This window comes from Maylandia zebra, linkage group LG12, assembly GCF_041146795.1.
Source record: "Maylandia zebra isolate NMK-2024a linkage group LG12, Mzebra_GT3a, whole genome shotgun sequence".
Classification (NCBI taxonomy): domain Eukaryota; kingdom Metazoa; phylum Chordata; class Actinopteri; order Cichliformes; family Cichlidae; genus Maylandia; species Maylandia zebra.
In genome coordinates, this window is record NC_135178.1 from 32,580,111 (window position 1) to 32,602,411 (window position 22,301).

General features: G+C 37.7%; 1 protein-coding gene across 8 annotated transcripts in view; it reads right to left on the bottom strand.

Moving 5' to 3' along the window:
• Nucleotides 1-22,301, bottom strand: part of taok3a (TAO kinase 3a) — a 62,820-nt gene that overhangs the window by 20,250 nt on the left and 20,269 nt on the right. For 5 of the 8 annotated variants that reach the window (XM_004566681.6, XM_004566684.6, XM_004566683.6 and 2 more), the window contains exons 2-11: nucleotides 19,841-19,954; nucleotides 10,943-11,182; nucleotides 8,428-8,499; nucleotides 7,565-7,666; nucleotides 6,892-6,937; nucleotides 5,768-5,864; nucleotides 5,172-5,285; nucleotides 4,528-4,619; nucleotides 4,239-4,332; nucleotides 1,961-2,042 (exon numbers count right to left, since the gene is read on the bottom strand). In XM_004566681.6, coding sequence (XP_004566738.3) covers nucleotides 1,961-2,042; nucleotides 4,239-4,332; nucleotides 4,528-4,619; nucleotides 5,172-5,285; nucleotides 5,768-5,864; nucleotides 6,892-6,937; nucleotides 7,565-7,666; nucleotides 8,428-8,499; nucleotides 10,943-11,074 — 831 coding nt within the window. In that variant the 5' untranslated portion in view covers nucleotides 11,075-11,182; nucleotides 19,841-19,954. Of the gene's footprint in view, nucleotides 1-1,960; nucleotides 2,043-4,238; nucleotides 4,333-4,527; nucleotides 4,620-5,171; nucleotides 5,286-5,767; nucleotides 5,865-6,891; nucleotides 6,938-7,564; nucleotides 7,667-8,427; nucleotides 8,500-10,942; nucleotides 11,183-19,125; nucleotides 19,178-19,840; nucleotides 19,955-22,301 lie in introns of all 8 variants that reach the window. The other 3 variants (XM_004566682.6, XM_076891123.1, XM_076891124.1) reach the window with 1 other exon arrangement.

Sequence of the window (22,301 nt, forward strand, 5' to 3'; positions counted from 1 at the left end):
ATTACCAGTACTAACTTTTCAGGCTACCGTTACTACTTTAGACCAGTCCACATCTACTACACTGATAGCAATAATAGCCACTAAAGGAAAAGGCTAATATGTTGGATGTATTCAAATAATAGTTCAACATTTTTGGGGAGATTATAATTTTTTGGCTTTCTTGAAAATAATTAGATGAGCGCACTAGTAAAAATCTCATATTTGCAGGAAAGTATATGGATGAAGCAATTAGTCATTTAGTTAAATTTTAGCATAATAACAGGAAACAAAGGGAATTCTGAAAATATTAAACACTTCATGAACACATCATATTGTATGTTGTTTCACATACAAAAGATAAAACAGGTTGAGGTTAGTGGAATTTTGCAAGTTGGGCAAAGTGAGAATTAGTAGACTAAGTAGTCTAACCAGCTACTCGCAACACATCATCTTTGCAAACCTTATCATTTCCTGCTTAGTCTAAGCTACATATTGCATTGAAAACAATCACAAAACACTCATTCATAAATCGGTTATTGAAATCATGAATTCAAAAAAGCAAACATTTAGATGATTCCATCCACTGAACTGATTTTTCTTGTAAAATAGGGCAACTCAATTATGCTATTAGTTTTAGATGATTAGTCAAACACAAAATTAAATTTGAACACTTCCTTTCATGCTCTGGGAAGTTGCTGTTGTGCTGTAAATATCTGTAGTTAGTAAGTAAATTTATACAGCTGAGAAACTCAGAGTTAGTTTCAACTATTCAAGTGAATATGTTCGTTTAAACGAAATGTACTTACGGGGGGTTGAGGCCACTGAATGGTTACTCTTTTATTTTTCGTAATTACCATTATTCTGAATGAGGTTTTAAAGGACAGAGAGTGAATTTAACCTGAAGCCAGTACACTAGTAGCTCAAGGCCCACAGATTAGTGACCTGATTTTCCCTTTAAAGCGCTTGGAGGGGCATGTGCCTGTGTGTGTGTGTCTATGTGTGTGTGCTTGCACTAAAACGAAGAGTAAATTTGTGTGTGTCTCAGAAGAGAAAGTGGGGTATTAATCATAAACTAACACCCCAACCCCCAAGCCCTTCACTATAAAGCAGGCCCTTGGACACTGATCCAAAGTCTGTTTGGTACTTATCCCTCTTTAATGTTTTTTTCAGTAAGGATTTGGGTCAGGGGTGCTTGGAAGAGTGCATTCCAGTCAAAAGCCCCATCCTATCCAGACAACAGTCCAGATCCCTTTAGTTAACCACTTCCTAACCTCACACCTTCCTCCATAAAGTGAGACAGGTGTGAAAAGTCCTGCTTGGGCTTCAACACCACTGAGCGTGATCACCAAGAACTTAAAACTCTTAGTGCACCAATAGGATTACCTGTTGGTCACACAAACAAAAAGATCATCTCCTCAATCACAGGGAAACACAATGGACATGCATGGATTATCAGCGTGTATGCTCATTGTGGTTTTGGAGATACATATGGGCTGTCACTGGCAGGATGGCTTTAAAAAAAAAAAAAAACAACTTGCAGGTTTAAGCGTTAAGTTTTACGAGATTATTTTATCTGTGTTTGACAACAGTAACATTTTGCGTTTTAAGGGGTTAGATGAGTTATATTATATATGAGTTTTAAGGTAAAACAACCGTTGCGGTTCCACAACATCAGTACTCAAATGCAATTATTTATGTCCAACACAAATTTATTTTCTTTGTCCTTCTACTCATTTTATTACACCATATAAAATGGAGCTCAATTGTCTTCCTGTGTCTTATCCCTTGGCTGTGAGGCAACGGGGGGAATAAAATAAAAAAAAATCTCAGTAGGATGCTTGATTCCTGTGCTTGAAGAAGACAGTGTATATATGCTTGCGTATTAGGGAGCCGTGGGTGGATGGGAGTGACTCATCCTCATGACTGACTGAGACAGGAAGTGAGGTCACAGCTAGAAAGATTACTGAGGAAACCCACTCACTCGTAGCAGCTCCCCCGACGAGGGTCTGTCCTGAGGAATTTTCAGCAGGCAATAGTCAACAAAGCTGCGAAAGAGGTCAGACCTAGGTAAAGAGGACAATGAGAAAGAAGTCAGTCATAGTCCTTCTTGGACTAATATTTTTAAAATTAGAAAAATTTTAAGTAGAAATGACAGTGACAAGCTAAAAAGCCATGCCATCTGTCCTTTTTGGCAATTAATGACTAATGTACAAGGAGGAGCAATCCACAGCTCTTTCAGTGACTTAAGTAGAACAATCTTGCATAATCTCTTAGTGTAGCCCCGAATGGGAATTATATATGGATTATGTAAATATGTGGAGCAATAAAAATATAGGCCAGTGGCGCTGTGGTCTAAATATCTAATCATGGTAATCTAGCACAGTAGATATACCACCATATGTTTTGTTTGCTGTTATGAGTTGTTAAGATAAAATAGACTGGAATGCTCTTTACGTTTATTAAAATACACACTGAGGGTATACGACTGAGATCTCCCTCAACCTCTACTTCTCTCTCAGTTGCTAGCATAGATCCATGCTTAGTCTTGTAGGTCATGCGAATGTGTTCACAGTCTGGCCTTGTGTTTGTGTATGAAGCCAATGTCTCTACTTGTCTCATCTGGATGTTGCTAATGCCTCGGGCCCCTGGAGCTCCTCCAAAAATACCACAACCCTGTGCTGTCCCACACAATCGCTCACCTAAAGCACGATACTAGAAATCAACACTAATTTTACAACAGATGTCATAGGCAGCAAGTTTTAACTTTAAAGAACTGCCTTGCCTCACGTTTCTCATGACCTGCTCACAATACTCGTGCCTACTTAAAGGTTTTAAAAGAAAGGTTGTTATTTAATGAACGCTTGTGTGGAACTGATGCACATGTTCTACAGTATGAGGCAGGTAAACGGTTGCATTCAGCTACTCCTGAGGAGCTGTGTGACAGAGACAAATTTTTACAACATATTACAAGGAACTCCTGCACGACACTGCATACCTAGGACATCGCATGCATACCATGGCAGTCACAGCATGGCAGAAGTACACAGGAGTAAATTACAGGGAGAACATCAAGCACAGGGTTAATATTTGATGAGTGCCGTTTCCCTAAGGACAATCATACCACACATGCTGTGGTTACAGCAACTCAGAGGAGCAGTAGCATATTTGTTCCTTTGCTAAATTCCTGCAAGTGTCTTGCATTTTTTGCTAATTGAGATCACCTAGTTCTCGGTCCATACATGCTGCTGAATATGTATCCGCTTTTCTTCTGTTCCCAAATTATTCCTTTACTACCAAGATTGTGCTAGCTAATACTGAGCCCATTGTTCATACAATAAATATAAAGATATAAAAATATTATATAGCTTATATAGCATTTATTCATTAACTGAGAATAAAAAACATAAAAAGCTAAGCTATGGTGGCTTATGTAGAGTGCTTGGATTATTCTACTAACTAAGCCAACTGTATATTGAATAAATGATTTCACTTCTTATAGTCCTCCAGATAAAAAAAAATGTATACCTTTTATGATGAGATTTGTTGTTAAACAGTAATTAATTTAAGCTTTTTTCTTGACTTTACAAAAAAGCATATCAGTTTTAAATGCTGTTTCTCAGTTTTTTAGATGACATAAACATTTCATGACAATATATAGCAGCTCCGCTGGTCTTGTCTGACAATGGTGATGCAAAGAGACAGCAAAGAGCTGTTTAAAACCTGCTGGCCTAAATTAAATTGCTAAATGTTTTTTGATGTCTGGAAGGACATTCCCTAGAGAATCTATTAGCTTCCGCAGTCATGAGCTGTGAGGCTGAAAGCTGCATAAAATAATGCATAAAGCAAGCTGTTTTCCCATATTTAGAACACCTCATACGTGCATGGAGGAATATATTTGTATGTTAGTATGGCAAGCTTAAAGTGTGAGTTAAATTACTTGGAATAGCAGGAGAATAATCGTGCTGTTTTGTTTAGATGCTGCCTCAAAGCTCAGTAGAAATGGTGTGGGTAGCTGCAGTGTGTTTCTTTGGTAGCTGTTTCCCAGGTAATTACATAAGAGACTTAGAGTGTGCCCTTGCACATGGCCTGTGGCAGGGATCACAGGTCATGCAGATTAACACAGGGATGTCTTACTCTGGCTGAACCCTGACTAGAATGGACTTTAATGTTCACGGTTGACTGGATGCATTATATCAGTGGTTATACTGGATTTTTTTGGGTGTATGGTAATTTTGTAACATCAAGGTGCTAAAACTTACCACTCATTGGACTGCAGTGTGGGAGAGTCGTTCTGGGCAATGTGATATAAGGCACTCATGGCATTCATGTTGAACAAGGGTGGTTTACGTTCCGCTAAAATGAGAAAGGATGTGAGAATAACATATACAGTGTGCACATTTTCGCATCAGCTTCTCCTTGAATGAGGGAGAAGCTGAAGTCTAAAAAATAAGTAGTACAAACAAATAACTTTTAATCAGCTTAAGTCTGCTGAATTTCAGTCTGAGCCAATAAATGTATTATTTGACCACTGGGTAGGTGTTTGCTCACCCAGTTCAATACAAGTGATCCCCAGTGACCAGATGTCCACTTTTCCTTCATACTGGCCCTCGTCCATGGCTAGGATCACTTCTGGGGCCATCCTGAATACAAAGGCAGACACACGCGTATGCACACACTTTATCAAGTATGGAAAAAATCCATGAAAATGTTATAATCTTCTAAGCTTCTCAGAGTTTTTAAAGACTCTGGTATGCTGTGATAGCAGCTTAGTTTTTGGAATATATGTTTCTATACTTGTGTGACAATTTTTCGTATGCATGACTACTAGTCCACCAGTATATGGGATGCCTTTGTTTACCATTAAAGCTGCTGTGAATATGTGAGTGAATATTTTATTTTAGTGCATAAACAATTGAAAGCCAATTGCGGAAAACTATTAATATGAATTAAAAAAAAATCTTGTCAGTTCTTTCTCAAACTGAATTAATAATGACTAACATGTTGCATGTCTAGGTGCATGACTCTAGAACAACAAACATCTACCAACAACAATGTCTAAATAAAATTGGCAGAAAAAAAGAAAAAAAAGACATAAAATAGCTCATTTGTACTGAACATGTGCAAGATAAAGAAGAAACTTAATCTTCTCTTCTCTGCAGATGAGGTTCCATGTTTGTCTTGTGTGTACTGACCAGTAAGGTGTGCCCACAAAGGAGTTGGCAGGTGAGGCAATGGAGGCGGAGCCAAAGTCAGCCAGTTTGACTTGACCCAGCTCAGTCAGCAGGATATTACCAGCTTTCACATCTCTGGATAAGGGAAAAGAGCATGAAGACAGCAAAGACAGAAAAGAGAAAAAGTCACATTAGCTCCACTTATATATTATGCATATGTGCCAGGTGACTGATATGTGCCAAGTTAGTCCTACCTCCAATGAGCCAGTCCAGTTTTTATTCACTTTTGACCAATACAACACAGTTGGGTATTTAAAGATGTCATGTTTGATTTGACATTTTAAATCTATGCCCTTTGAAACTTAAAATGATACAGAACAGTAAAACGGATTTATTTGATGTGGTTGTTGGATGCCAATCATATCTTCCCACCTTAAAAGATACAACTGTGTACAGCAATAAGGTGGGAAGGTGATGTCCAAGAGTAAGTATAGACATGATGTTTTACAACTTAATTCGTAAACACTGCAATAAATGAAGAACGTAACTGTCTTATGTTATCATGTTCCATGTTTTCACTCTATGTTGCCTGTAAGCAAGGAAAGAAATAGACTCACCTGTGAATCATATTATGGGAATGTAGGTAAGCCAGTCCTAGCAAGGCACCATGGGTAATGGCAGCAATTTCCATTTCTTGGAGTGGTTTTTTATGAACTATGGAAGAAATAAGTACAATGAATGGATTGAGCAGAAATAACATGAATGATTCAAATAGTTATTTCTATCCAAGATTGTGGAAGTGCAGACTTCATGTGCTCAGCTCTGGAAAGCACAGTATCATGGCTTTAATAATTAAGACCAACTGTACTGATCTGTCCACACACTGCAGTAATAAAGTAATCCCAGTAAACAGTTGAGTTTCCTAAGCTGGCACCCCGAGTCCTGCTGTTCTAAAAATTGTGCCAAGGCAAAAGGTCACTGCAGAACTACGACTGAGAATTTTTATATAAAGGCTAAACTCCCCAGAACAGTCTGGGAACGACTGTCACAACTGTGTACTCTGTCAGTAGTGAGTATTTGGGTGTTTAAAATAAGTCAGTAGCTTCAAGAGTGGTTAGAGGATGGGGAGTTCAGGGAATTCAAGCTCTTAAAAGTGATATAGATATTTTTTGCCAGGCGCTGAAATCTAAGAAACAAATATGTTTTCCATCTGCGATAAACAGTGGTTTAAAATGTAGTACTATTACAGCAGATTACACATTTACATTACATTATCTTGCTCCAGTATCCAAGGACGCAAATGGGGAGAGTGCCCCTAAGCATACAATCACAGAAAATATTTAGTTAGGCCCACAAAATGAACCAAATAATCACAGAAAATTGGAGAACATGAGGTTTTACAAGTTTTTAAAGATAACTGCAGTTATCTGATAGCAGCCAGTTCCTTATTTTTTGGTAGTCCAAAAAAAATCCTCAATAAGGTCAAGCAGTCATAGCCTACTTCTGCTCCTAAAACAGCTTAAATTAGCTAAAGGGCATACTTTACAGTGCACAACCAAGCTAAAAGACCAAAGTTACTTTTCATTAGTTTTGTTTTGACAAGTTTCGGGTTTACAAAAGTTTCAGGAGTGACTTCCTGGAAAAAAAATGTTAACACTTCCACCCTGTTACTGACAAAAAAGCCATTATAAAATTATGAAATATCTCAATGTATTGGCATATCAAACACTGATAAACATACCCTCCAGTAAATCTGATGCAGAGCCCAGACAGTACTCCATCACCAGCTGAAAGAGAAAATAGTTAAACCTCAAATAAAATGGAAACTAATCACTCACATGGAATGAGCACCGTCATAAATTTTAATTAAAGCTTTAAGTCAAGTTTGTGAAAAGTCCTAGTCTAAAGAATGTAGAGGAAGTGGGCGTACAACAGTTAGCCACAACATTAAAATCAAACAGAAAAGTGAAGTGACTAACACTTATTATCTTGATGGCAGAGGTCTTGCGTAACAGGACAGTGTGTAGAAATAGCTCAAGCCCTAGCCTCTAAACTCTGCAGACTCAAAACTGGTCAAACATCAGTGGGATCTACCAGAGCAGGCACAACCCGCAGAAGCACCACCCAGCAATCAGCAGCCAATGTTCTTATGACAGACACCAGAAGCCCCAATGGGACAGAGTTGATTTGGCAGTGCACTGTAGGCGGTTTTGATGTTGTGGCTGATCAGTGTACACAAAGAAACATAAGTACACAGTAGGAAAACATACCGAGCAGGACATGAAAACAAAAGAATGTAAGTAAAGAATGAGAGAGAGCAGAAGAGAGAAAGATAAATCAAGTATCCTGCCAGACTAAAAAAAAAATGAGGAACTTGAACAAAAAAAAGAGGATGTAGAAAAGGATCTACAAACCCAGGCAGTGTTGTCTTTCAAGTAGCAGCCTTTGTACTCAATTGTGTTTGGGTGTCGCAGCTGTCCCAAAAACTTGACTTCCTTAATGATGTCCTGCCACTTCTGCAAAAGGAAAGAATGATTCCAGCCTTTAGGTACTATTAAACTAACACTTAACTAAGACTTTAAATACAATGCATTAACCAGTGACAGATATTTTACATCTGTATCTCTCTTGCTATTGTCTATTGACAGAAAGGTTTTCTTTAAAGGCACTGCACCAATATAAATAATAAACAAACTGAAAGCTGGCTCCACTTCAACTAGTATGGAAAAGTTGGACAATAGCTTGCAAGTGCCCTCACACAAAATCATCACTCACTGTTTTATAAAAAGATACAAGTTGACTAAACCACTGAGATGTGGGCTTGAGTTCAGCCGAAGTACAAGCTGTGATCCCATAGGATGCCTTCTGAAATATGCTTCTGCCTAAACATTTCCAGCAGTTTTCTTGAGGTAGACACGTGTTTGTTCCAAGCTTTGCATCTGGTGTGGGCAATTATCTTCCATTATTTTCACATTATTTCTGTTCCTTCAGAGTAACTAACCACCACATGAGACATCTCACAACTTCACAAGCATAGCATCAAGCTGTGTGAAGTAGCAGAAAATGATGTAATGCTGCTTTTTGCATTCTGAGCTATACCTCCCACATCATAGAAAAAAAAAAAAAAGGTTATCTGACCAAACCTAACCAAATGCTCACTTGAGGTTTTTCTTTTTTTGGTCCTTCTGATATGGTTCCACAGACAAAACCATCTAAAACTGGAGCATTCACATTGTATGTGCCATATCTACATTTTCCAGCATGTATATTTTCTTACTTCAGTAGTCTGCTTGCCATTATAGGACATCTTTTTGATGGCCACCACCTCGTTGGAGTAGGAGTTCCGAGCCTGAGAGAGAAAATAGAAAAGATCACACTCTATTAAGGTCTTTAAACACAAGGTCTAAATGCTTAGGAAAAGAAAGCTCACACGAAGACAAATACAGTAAACCTCCCACAGGATATAACAAGGCCTCATGTTTGTTTTTGTCATTTCTTTGTTTGTTTTCGGTACCTTTAGGGTACCTTTTTGGTCCCCTAGCCACAAAGTTATATTGGCATTCTACAACATAAACATACATACAGACTCAAAAGTGATCTTAATGCCCACAGGGTAACCTTTGGTCTTCTATTAAAATGTGAAAGTTAACATCAAAAGGTCACTACATAAATATTATAATTATAGAAAAAATAAAACATAACATGTACTGTACCTAAAAAGCACGAGCTATAGCAGCCTGTTATTGGACAGTGGTACATATTAGTTCAGGGACCAATCTAATGTAAAACATCCAAGTGCAAGTAAAACTAAATACTTACCTTAATCTAAAATAAATATCCAACCTGAACAACGTAAATCAGGTGAGGTTTATCTATAGCCACTTTAACTGTTTGAGTTATCTGTCCACATTTACATTTGCATGCTAAACCCATGGTGTTAACCTCTGAGGCACTTTGCCTCAGGGACAGCTAGGCTGTGGCTCAGCCTAAGCCCTTATCTGAGCTTCATCCCATATACAATTGAATGGGAAATTCATGTTGAGATTCAAATGGAATTACAGTAACAGGAGGCAAGAGAGTATTCCCATTTGACTTTTTTTCAGATTAATTTGATCCCAATGATTGCCTGTCAGTTTATGCATAAGAGCATGCATTCCTCTTATTATAGGATACAGCTAGATGGCATTACATATGAGGAAACAAAAATCAATCAAAACTAAGAAATTTAAATAGGCTAATTGTATTGCTAATTGCATTAGAAGGGAATGTGTTACTAATTACAAACTCTTTAATTCAGCAACCATTATCAGGGTGTGTGTGAACCCCTTGTTGGTGTTGGGTCTGTGTTCTCAGGAGGTAATTTCCCCTTGTTTCCTTCTGTAATGGGAGTTACTCGTTTGTCTTTACACAAGTACAAAAGCAGTCACAGTTATAGTTAGGGAATTTATGTATTTGACAATGCACATTTACTGTGGTAACTACTGTATTTTTTTCTCCTATAGTCATTACTTTTACAGATTCAGACTAACTTCAAAAAGAAAACAAACAAACAAAAGGTGTCCTTTGAGTATCCACTTTCTAAAAATCAGGTGAGAGAAGCTCCGATTAGCCACTAGTAATAGATAACAGCAACTGATTCACTGATGTACTGATTCATCTCTCAGGCAAAAATTCATACCAACCCGTCTTCAGGTTGGAGTGTATCAGAATGGGTTAAAAAAACAAAACAATAAAAAAAACAACCTTACCTGCTTTGAATAGAAAATATTGTGATGTTTAAATAAATACTATTCTTAAAAGATATAATAAATTAGCATATATGAAACATAAGGGAGTAAGTAGTAGTAGTTTTTGTAAAGCTGTAAACATGAGTTGCCATTGACAATGATTTTAGATATCATTTTAGATGATAGTATCGTATGTATCGATTTTGTATAACACAATAAAAACTTTTCTTTTTTTTTAAATTATAATGTATCCTTAGTTCAATCACTGAAAAAATAAAGCTATTAACAACATTTACAAAAACTGCCCTTGCTGACAGCAAGCACTGTTGTAATAGGGGTAGTACAAGTGTGTCAGTGAGCACAGGATTGACATCAGGGCAGGATTTAGACACACACTGGAGATTGTCAGCCAGACGGACATGGGTACTAGGACTACTACTGATGTACTGGTCGTGTGTACGTGTACATGACATGGGATAGTAAAGCCCTGGCAGTCAAGAAAATCCTCCCCCTTCATTGACTACTACTTTGTATTTATATATCAACAGAACAGCTGTCTTGCAAGGCAGGGAGGAGGCTTATCGCCCCTAGTCCTGCATCTGGAGGAAAAGGGAGAAAGGAGGAGAAAAAGGAGAATACAGGATGCTTTTCATTCCCTCCTCCATGCAGCTTTAATATCAAAGCTTGATGAGTAATTAGTGATGATGAGATTAATAAGAAACAGAAAAAGTGCTGAGAGAGGATCTGTCTCCACTTAACTGCTTTCAAAGAGCCATAATGTGGTGCACTACATTTACAGCATACATATTCCTTTATTCAGCAGGAAGTGTAAGTATGTGCGTATGTAACTAGCTAATAACAATGATAAACTGCAATATATAATGTTAGAAGTGTTTATGCAACTTCTTAAATGATCCAACCACTTTTGCTGTTCTTTCAGATCTGTATCACTAAAGCTGCAAAACTCAAATTAAGTGCTTTAAATCTATCTCAAAAAGAATAATTTCTAATTTACTTCAAGGCCTTTGAAAGCCAGAGTTACCATAATTGTGAACTGATACTTACAAAGTAGACGGCCCCAAAGCTGCCATGGCCGATCTCATGCAGGTCACAGAAAACGTCCTCTGGGTCATCTTTGAAGAAGAGGTCAGCCAACTCGGGGTCCTTCGGTACTCCTTTCCGTGTGGACGACGGCATTATGTGCTGGACATGGGCTAGGCGCCAGGGACCGCACTCACATACACGCTACTTCTGCTACTACCACCACCAAATATCCACGACGGGTCCGGCATTGGCCAGCTAGACCTGGGAAAAAGAAAGGTCAAGAGAATAGACTATTAGGCTGATATTTACTGCCGTGCACTGGATAACAACACATTTGTTTCCTAGCATATATGCTAAAATTAGATGCATTTATACCCAAGGATGGTTGTTGATACTTGTGAACATCCAGACACTGTTTGATTTAATGTTACTTCACAGAATATCCTTATTTCATGTGCAATATGCAGGGCTTCTTTGAGTATTTTCATTAGTGCTTCTCATTGACAGCTGATAGGTGATAAGACAGGAAAAAAATTAATAAAAAAATGTTTGCTAATAATGACGACGATAGCCGTCTAGTCCTGCTGCTCATCACACACAGTCACACTTGCATACACAGTCACACGCACATGTTTGACAGCAGAAGTTGAGTCACTGATGCATCATTTCCACACATGGACATAGTGCCCGCGCACACACACAAACACACTAATGCTGACTGTTTTGTATCACAAGGCTGCAGCCAGGCCATCAAGCGTGTATGCATCCTGGACACCCTGCTCCAGTTAGCTTCGTTGAACATGCAACACACATTCACACCCATGCACGCAGGCGCACAGCATCTCTCTGATACCAGTGTCTCTCATTCTCTCCCTCTCTCTTTCTTTCTACCATGAAATCTGTGTGCACATCAGCCAGATGCAGCAAGTAAATCTGGCTCCAAAGGCCAGCCCCACACAGAGAAAGCTGACATACAGGCAGAGGCAGCAAGACACACAGGCACCCAGGCCAAGACACGAAGCATCAGCATCATCCTAATCCTCTGCTCTTAAAGGGATCTAAGCCATTGCACCCACTCCAAAAATATCAGTCTTAAAGGCAAAGTCCTGAGCCCTCTGTGCCATAGCACCAGACGCATAATGATTCCAGCCTTGGGGTTTTGAATATGGACAGAAATATGTGTCACTAGGCTTCGTGTATGTTTTGGTTATTGGAATTTCGTTTGAGAAACATGGATTTTTTTTCCAACACATGGCCACAAAAAGCTAAATAACAGCTTTTATTGTACTTTAAACTGTCCACTTGATGTAACCAGGAAGCTACTGTTAGCTTCTTGTGCTACTCTTGATAAGTTTTTCCACAGATATACTGGGCTGATGACACTACCCAATTCAATGTAAAGGATATGAGCTTGGACATAAGTAAGTTTTAAAGACTTTTGAAATATCAAAGTAAGTAAAGTGAGTGGTTTGCAGCAAAAAGACTTGTTGCTGTGCTTCATATTCCAAAATCTAAATATAAATCAAAATATACAGTGACACTGCCCACAGTCTATTTCAGTGAATGTTAGAAATAATGATGAAGAAAACCACAATGACACACATGCTGCTTCTTATGAACTTCTGCATACAGAAAGGTCTCCTGGAGCACTGTGACAGCCTGCTGCCATTTAAAAAGCTGCCGTAACATCTCAGCTTTGCGTAAATCAGTTGTGCTGTAGCCTGACTAAAATCAATTTCATGGCATTTAGCCCTGGCTTCTCTTGAAGAATGCTCCACAACATTCTTGTAAGTAGCCACAGATTTACACATAAACAACGGCCATGGTTCCAGTTTATCAGCCTGTATAAGGTGAGAGATCATACATGCAGGTTTACAAATTAGTTTAAGGCATCTATTGGTCATAGAGGGTTTTTTTCTCAGAAACATAAAACCCTAATATGGCTTCTTCATGACTACAATAAAAATCTTACAGTTGATGAAGTGTGTACAATATAGCAGTGTAGCTGTTTGTACACAAACTTCTACTGCGCACAGTTACTGGTGCAGCTCGAAGCTCTTTGTGATCTCATCAAATATCCAATCAATGAGCTTTTTCAATAATGTGGGTTGTAAATTAAACATTAGTACTATTTTATTAATGTGTATTTTATATTTATTCCAACATAAAAGTGCAATAAAAGAATATAAATCAGTTTAAGAAACGTGCATACATCGCCTTATATCTGGATGCATGTGTGTGCAATGTTTATTCTTACATAAACACACATATACAGCAGTAAGTATTTAATTTGTTTTTTCCTAAGTGCACCTACAATATGAACCTGTGTGTGTCCATGTCTGTGTTAGTGACTCTGAAACATTTGTCTGTGTGTCTCCTGGTTGCATCAGCCCCGTCTTTCTCTCATCTCTCCTGCTTAAGCTCTCTAACATAACTACTTAAAAAAAAAAAAAAAAAAAAAGCCTGACACAACCTCCATCTCACCTTTCTCCCCACACCCACAGCATATAGTGCACATAAGTACAGATATACATGTACATACCCTCACTATGATGCATTCATTAGTTTGTACAGGGTAACAAAAATGAGAGGGGGGAGAAAAAAAAAAGTCCAGAGTAAGTGGGCTTTACCCAAACTCTGAAAGCTGATCTAAGCCACAAAGATAGAACAATCTCCTGACTGTTTCCAAGAGACAAAAATGAAGCAAATGAACACCTAATTCATGTGATCACTCCAGAGACTGAACACCTTCTCTCGTTCTTTTCCATTCTTCCTCCTCCAGTCTCCCGAAATGTGTGAAGTGATGCAATGTGGCAACAACAGGTTGTAACTCAGGGGGCTTCGTAAACCTGTTACTAGCCCAGCAAAGCCCAGTGTTTGGACAGTTTGCTCTGTGTGTGTGTGTGTGTGTGTTAAGGATCTATGAATGGCATTGTTCTGAGAGAGCTGCTTAGGCAAATGGCTTAGACAGATTAAATGCTTGTGTGTGTAAATTTTTTACAACATACTCAGAGCCACATTTTCAAATAATGACACTATACATATGCGTAGGTGTGAATCTTTTTGCATGTGCAGAAATAATGTACACCTAGTGTGTAAATGGGATGTGTGTGAGGTGCAGGTGGGTAATTAGGCTACCGGATTTGCTATATACAATAAACTATACATCATAAATACAAATTATGTGCAAAAGAGATTATGTGATTTATGCTAATCTGACTAGTACTTACACAAACACAGCTTCACTGGAGAATTTAATATGTTTTGAAGAGCAATTAGAAGGATTTTCCACTAAAATTCTTGATAGTGAGTTCATACATGAATTGGCAGTGTTTGGTCCCAAAAAATTCAAAACATACCGTTTCCAGGTAGGGGTTAACATTGACAAGCTTTTATCAGGTATTACCAGTAAAAAATCCTGTCATGATATTTACAAATGTAATGTATTATCTTTCTAGTGCACATATTTGTTAAAAAAAAAAAAAAAAAAGTTTAAAGCAACAACAGTGCTTGTATCTTGATACACTACACCAACAACACATTTATTCTAATGTCAGTAAACACAATCAAAAAATATTTATGGGACATATATAACATAACATTAGGCATATACAAGAAACATACAGTGTGTGAATGTGTGTGTGAATGGGTGGATGACTGGATATGTAAAGCGCTTTGGGGTCCTTAGGGACTAGTAAAGCGCTATATAAATACAGGCCATTTACCATTTACCATACATGCATAACAAAGCATATCCATAATAACCTTAGGCCCCCTCTTAGCATTGCTATCACTAATTGATGTGCCAACGTGTTCTTAAGGACCACTCAAGCTGACAGATATGGCTCTATACCATCTGCGGCACTGCAAGTATTTAAATGGGACACCGCAATGTAAATAAGCTATATATCATAAAATGGTTCAGAAAGCCAATCATACCAATACTGTTCAAATTGAACATTTAGAAAGGTTTTCAATACAGGATTTGTATTCATTTTTTTTTAAATGATTATATTCTTTTAAACAATACCTGAATAATAGACTGTGCAAGGGCATAAGAATTAACTGGGCTACCACATAGACAGATAAGAGAGAAAAGAGGAAACAGAATTGTTTTGTATTAGGGCTGCTCAATTAATCGAATTTTAATCACGATTATGATCTGGGCTTTCAACGATCATTAAAAATAACTGAGCCGATTATTAGCCCCTCCCTCATTTATCCGCGACACCTTAAAGGCCGGTCCGTGAAAATATTGTCGGGCATAAACCGGTCCGTGGCGCAAAAAAGGTTGGAGACCGCTGATTAAGAGGACCCGAGGGAAGCTCGGAAAGCTAAGCAGAAGTTATTTGGAGAGGAGAGTGACTGCCATTGGTTGAAAAGAGAGGTAAAAAAAAAAAAAAACAACTTCAGTGGTGTTGCACACTATTTTATATTATTTTTTAAAGTCATTGTTAACCCTTTAAAGCCGGTCAGAGCAGCACGCTCCGTTTTGTGTAACTACTTTTAAATCCCTGTAGAATCTGAACCACTTAAGCTAGCGCAATAATTTGTTTTGCATATGAAACCGGAGGAGTTGTACTTACAACTTATGCCATCAGCTTGTCCTCGGTCACGGTTTCCTTCCACATATAGCTTTGCAAAAATTGCATAAAAAGCGCTTGCAGGAACAAAAACATAATATTCCAGAAACACGCTTTGCCGATCCGATCAGCTGTTCATAACACTTCCCACAGTGAAACAGATGTCAGCGCGAACTGTCTCATGTTCGCCATTTCCTGGCCGAAACCGGAAGTGACGTCATTTTCGCGGAAATGTAGTTTTTTACTTGTAGACCTTAAAAACCTCTACTGGTCATGTTTGACTTTTCTGAATAGTTTCTGGGATGCTTAGAACTCGAATTGCACAGCTGGAAATAGTTTATTTTGATGCACCTGCTGTTTTCTTTGCAAATTTGCATCATAGGATTGTTTTTTTTGTTTTACCTGCAGTGTATATAAAAATTGGTGTATCTCCAAAATAAAACTATAAAGACACTCAAAATAAATTTCCTGTTGTTGTAAACTATTTTTTGCAACTTTTTTGTATTTAAAGTTTTGAAGGATAAGCCTCTTAAATTTCTCCAAGTAGAAATATATGTAAAAAAAACAAAACAAAAACGATTTTCAATTTTTTTGTAGTTTATTGCACTTTTTTGCAATTAATGTAGTTACTATGGACTTAATGCATACATATTATTAAAATATGGGCTATAACAGTTATTTAGCAACTTGAAATGCTCCCACAAATGGCACTACAACATGTAAAAAAATAATATAAGCTCTGGCGGACTTGGTTCTATAGTAGGTCTTAAAGGGTTAAATAAATATCGTCAAATAATCGCGATCTCAATTTCAGTGAAAATAATCGTGATTATCATTTTTGCCATAATCGAGCAGCCCTATTTTGTATAATTGATATTATTGATAAATGAAAACAGACGACAGCTTCACAGAAATATTGAGTGTCTTCTGTGCAAAAGGTGAGTAAACTAATTCTGAAACCCACTGTATTGTACAGGAGTTATTAAAAAGGTTTCTAAGACCGTATCAATAATAATCAATAAATGACAGTATCAATAATTGCCTGAAAAAGACAAGCTTGGAGAAAGAAGAACATTTTCTTTGCATGCAGTCATTTACAGTAGGTTCACGTCTATCTAAAGTCATGTGTGCACAAATGAAGTACATGCTTCTGAGGTTGTTTGTGTACATTTACATCACAAATGCAGGTATGCACTAATGTATGTATGTTTATGTTTACACATGGATAAACAGGGTACTGTACACAAGCATGTATCTGCACCAATACATCAATGAGAGCACACAATTGCCCATATGTTTCTGTATAGCCAGGGGGGTTTAGCAGCTTACTGGCCCTCCTCCCAGCTTTAGACAGGAACAGGAATTAGACAGACTGTGGGAATTCTTACTGGGATTCAAATCACCAGCTCTAATCAGAAACGGGGAAAAAAAAAAAGAAGCAGAAAATCCACCAAACTGTACACTGAGGCTAGTCCTATGGTGGGTATGTGTGTGAGAGTGCAAGAATAAGAATTACGTAATAATCCAGTTCTCTCAACTCCTATCATGACATTATAGAAAGCGGGCTTAGAGCCTTAGTAGTGTGTATTAGTGTAGTAGTGTGCGCAGATAGAGCCTCACATCTCACTGGAGTAGGAGAAGGTCCTTGGAGGATACGGCATTTGTGTGTATGACATGTGCATGTATGTGTGTGTGTTATGCCTCTGCATGGCATAAAATGGGTCAACCTTGTTATTGTATGAATAATATAAAAGCCTACTTAAATGCACAATCCAAGGTTGTATAGTGATGACAACAAGCCAAATTAAAGCTACAGATGTGATAACACTCTTTCTTATTGTGGAAAGTCTGTGAAGTGTATGTTCTGAATCAACACAAATGGCCATTTATTAAGGATAGACTACATATATTTGGCACAACCTCAATAGTATAATAGCTTAATTTGAATGGTAATTCTCCAGACTGCTGCCTGGCCACTGAGTTCAGGCAGATGTAGTGAACTGATGACTCTAAAGCACTCACAGGCAGTGGTGGAGTCCCCACTGAAGCACAAGCCTGAGGGTCATTTTGACCTGTCCTGAGGTTGAGCAATGATATTAAAATCAGGAACAAGTAGATAAAACTCCAAATGCAAGCATCAAGCAAACTGCCACCATCAACTATTAAGAGCATTATCTTTCTGCAATTTTGTAGACTCCACAAAGATGCACACATGCAACCTGCACCCTTCTCTCATCAAAGGAAGCAAAGTCTACCTGCTTCTATATGCATAATATTAGACAAATCACCCACCATTACATAATAAAGGATTGGTGGAGAGAGCAATAATAAAAAGGATAGATAATGTATTTGAAGAAATAGGTGTCAGGACTGTCAAAAACAGGTATATCAGTATTTTGCACATGTCTCAACTCTGTATATTTTTATATATTTTATTTATTGTTTACTCTATTTAATTTGTAAAATATGTGTACACACACACACACACACACACACACACACACACACACACACACACGTAGAAAAATATTTAGTATACACATCCAGAAATGCATATACTATTATATATTGTACATATATTTATTAGTTTCAGATGTAGCCATTCTTGTATTTTGCTTGTTTACATTATTGTATTTTGCACAACTCTGTTGCTTGTGAAGCTCGCACACAAAAATTTCACTCACGTGTACTGTACCAATGTACCTGCACATGTGATGTGACAATAAAAGTGACAATAAAAGTGATTTGATTTGATTTGATTTGATTTGATTTGATTATTGGAGCTTTCAGTTTAAGCTCAAGGGTTATTTTTTTGTTTGTTTTTAAGGACAGATTTTGCAGTTTGTAGCTCTTATCTGTGTACTACAAATAACCCATCAAATTAAATTTATTATGGGCATGATATTCAGTCAAACAGAATCTAATATTCTGACACATGGGGTTATCATGCAAGATTAGCAGTCTGTTGGTTTGGTGAACAGAGTGGCCTGGAATGGAGTGAAATTCGAGGCCTAAATTATTGTTGCAGTCTGTCTCTGTTCACAGTTAATTCATCTTCTTTCAAATGGTAGCCACACTCACGAGGACGTATGCAGGAAGCATGAAGAGTTAGGCATATTATATAAAATAAACACAAAAAACCCTTTCATTTCTTTGACAGATAGATTTCCATTCTCATATGAAGCCATGACACAAAGCTGCTAAGGGCATTAACATTTAATCAGGTGGCAGAATCACTTCAGGCTATGTGAGCCCCTGTTTTCCTATGAAGAAAGTGAAGACATGAAACATTTGCAGCTAAAGTCAAAAGTTCACTCCGTTTCATCCTCGACACCTTGCCAGTTACATTTTTAAGCAGTATTTGTGACCTGTCTTATGGACCTGATTGTGAAGCAGCTCTCTAAAGTGTGAACTTAACAGATTCTTTGCCCTTGAGCTCACAAGACTGACAGTGAGGGGAAGTCGAGACATTTCAAATAAGTCTTTATCCTTGCCTAGAGAGGCGTTCTGTAACCAAAATCATTCCTCTCTACCACACCCAATCCCCACAAGCTTTTTTCCTCCCCAATCAGGGTGTGACTCAGCAGCAAGTTTTGCCTACGGAACAGAATGTACACTCACTCACACACGCGCGCTTTCCTTTTCACCGATTCCAATGATGGCTGTGGGCTCTCTGTGTAAAGATGACAAGTTGGCAGAAGGATTTACATTTTTGCCTAATTCATAAAAGACTGCAAACCACAGACAAACCTCAAGTTCTTCAATCGCTACAGCTTAGTGGTGCCCGAGCAAAATTACTTTCTATGGAAAACTGAAAACAACTGTGGTATAACAAAGTAAACCAAACAAAAACGTTCCTTTTAATGCAACCCTTGTCCACCAAATTCAACTGCAGTACTTAATCAGAGTCACTTCAAAAACACAATCACCATGACTATAGAAAAAAAGAACAGTGATGTAGCTGTGACATAACATGAACTTTCATTTTAATTTAAACTGCTGTTAACTTCAAAACTGGTCCAGGCAAGAAAGTTTTTTTCATGTCACAACCTGAGGAAAAATTCTTGCAAATCAGTGTGAAAGAGAGGTGATTGGCTGTTAAGTACATCAGAGAGCCAGCAGGGCAGAAGCTTTCAATATTGACCCAGTTTGCATTTGGCTGATCCCTGTGTCATCTGTCTTAACTGTAACATGAAGGGGATTTCTGACACACAAATGAATTCATTGTATTAAAAATAAAATAAAACAAAAAATAAAAAACTGCTCATAGACAGATTGTCATAATATGCAAAAACAATACATCAAACAGCCTCAGAGAGTCAAATACATAACCTACCTGTAGAAATGTGTTGAGGGGTATGTAGGACTAGCCTGTCTTCCCTCTCTCTTCTCGGTTTAAATCCAGTGTTGCATTTTTTCAGATGCCCTCATGACTGGTGGAATACTGCTCCTGGGGTTTTAAAAAAAAAAAAAAAAAAAAAAAAAGAGGCAAAAACAAACAAATAAAATTTTGGGTGGGATATTTTAGACACTATGATTATCAATTTGATCTCGTATCATTAGCTTCACTCTGAAAGTGCCTACTTTGTCAACCATTTAGTATTTTTTCCCCATTTCACAACATTTTACAGTCTCAACAAGCATCTGAACTACATTTTATATCATCTTCCTTACTCTAGAGTACCAAAGGGTTGTTCATTGGCTCATAAAACAAGAAAGGAGGAAAGTAATATTTACCAGTAAGAACCATAAGGAATTCTTTACAGCCATAGGTGTAGTGCTCACAGAGTGTACGGTAACAAAGGTCACTAAATCATCACTGAGCGTAAATAATCAAAAGTGTCATGTAAAAATTTAATTTCGATTGATTGATTCATCACGTCAACAGCATATATATGAGATACACTAAATTATAACTGTAACCATGCCATAGGTGGACTCTGGAACTGAAACAAATAGCATGACACATCTGATAACAGCAGATGGTGAAATGACTCAACAGCCAATGAAAATCTTTGTAGTGATAGATACTTATTATGTTCTCAGTTTCGGGAAAGATGGCAATGTAATTTCCATAACAAAAACAGAAAATTTAGCGGAAATGTAATCCGTGTACATTTTCTCAAAAAGGCGGGCTTGAGATGTTTTTTGCCTTAAAATGCTCATTGGTATAACTTTATTCAGTGCAGCAGTAAAAATACAGGCACCATCTTCATGGATCCACAGTCTACCTTTATGCAGAACGACAGATACAAAAACCATGTTCGTGTTGAGTGATTTTCTACACCCACTTGGCCATTTTCACAGGGAGCTCGAGGTCTATGCCAGACTACAGTCAGCTGACAACATCTCAGGCTAGATATCCGAGCATTTTATATGAAGAAGTGCTTCCTATTTTGCAGACAAATGCATCTTCTTTCAAATACATGAGTTCAAGGACACTACATACAGTGCTTATGGACACAAGCTTTTGCAAGCACACCCACAAGCAAGCATAATATTTTGTTTTCATCCACGTACACACACAGTATTACACATATAGTCGATTCACACATACACATCAAATCTGAGAGAGTTGTTCTGACAGCAGAGCGCTGTCGGCTACTGGGCTTTATTTCGTTCTGACAAGCAGGTGGAACAGCATCAACTACCAGTGAATCCAACCTCACCCACAACTACATAATCGTTTTGAGACGGGCACACAATAAAAATCAATTGTTGTCTCGGACAATCAAGATTTACAGTAGATCTGTTATTTAGGACACAAATGACACTGTGACCTTTTTGTTTGAGCAACCGAATTCCTGTGTCTAATCAAACTGGAATGAGTCCTTTCCTCATCTCCTCTGCCTCCCACATTACAGCCATTTTTACCCTTCTCTCTCTCTCTCTGTGTCTTATTGGTTAACCCCCACTACTTCCTCCTTTCTCTTTTTGATGGTGCCGAGTGGCAGATTGGACGCTCAAAGGAACCACATTCAATAATAAAACAGGGAGAGGGGATTCAGAGATGAGAGAAGAGAGATAAAAATGTATTGTGCCCCTTCTGAGTGTCCCTGAATGATTTATAACACAACTGACGCTTGCATGAGCCTCTGGGAAAGTTGTGGCTGCACTTCTCCTCCTCCTCGCTTACTCCACCCTGCCTGGCATTTATGACCAAGCAACAATGAAAAGAAAAATATGTACAGTCTATGTAGTGGGAATAAGTATAACAGTACAGGTTTATTTGCATCTTTTATTTGAGTCTTCGAGTTCTTGACGAGGTCAGTTTTATTTGATGGACTGATAAGAACATAAAGGCAGCATTGTGAGTGTTTTAAAGAGGTTTCGATTGTCTTCACTTTGAAATAAAATAATACATTTTATACTGATGTACTGTACTGTGTGAGCTATATAAGGGCTTTTAAAATACACTACTTTGAAATGAGTCAAAATCTTGTTCAGTTAATTATGTGACATGGCTGTACAAATTGTAATAATTTCATTGAAACAATCTTTTATCAAATTGGATTGCTGATTAATTATCTGTTAACTGAGCAATTAGTTAATGGATTAAGGGTTAGAGGTATAAACACAGAAAATGCATGCAGACTGTAAAGATACTTCATTTGAATAAAAAAAAAAACATGAATATTTTATGTACAGTACAAAAATGAAGAATAAATCAGCACAATGAGTTACAATAGATAAACCCTGTTGTCACAAGCGAACATAATCGAGTCTTAAGGCAATTTTGTAAATACTGGTCCTTTACACATTTTATGTGAATGAAACAGAAAAGAGGTCATATTAAA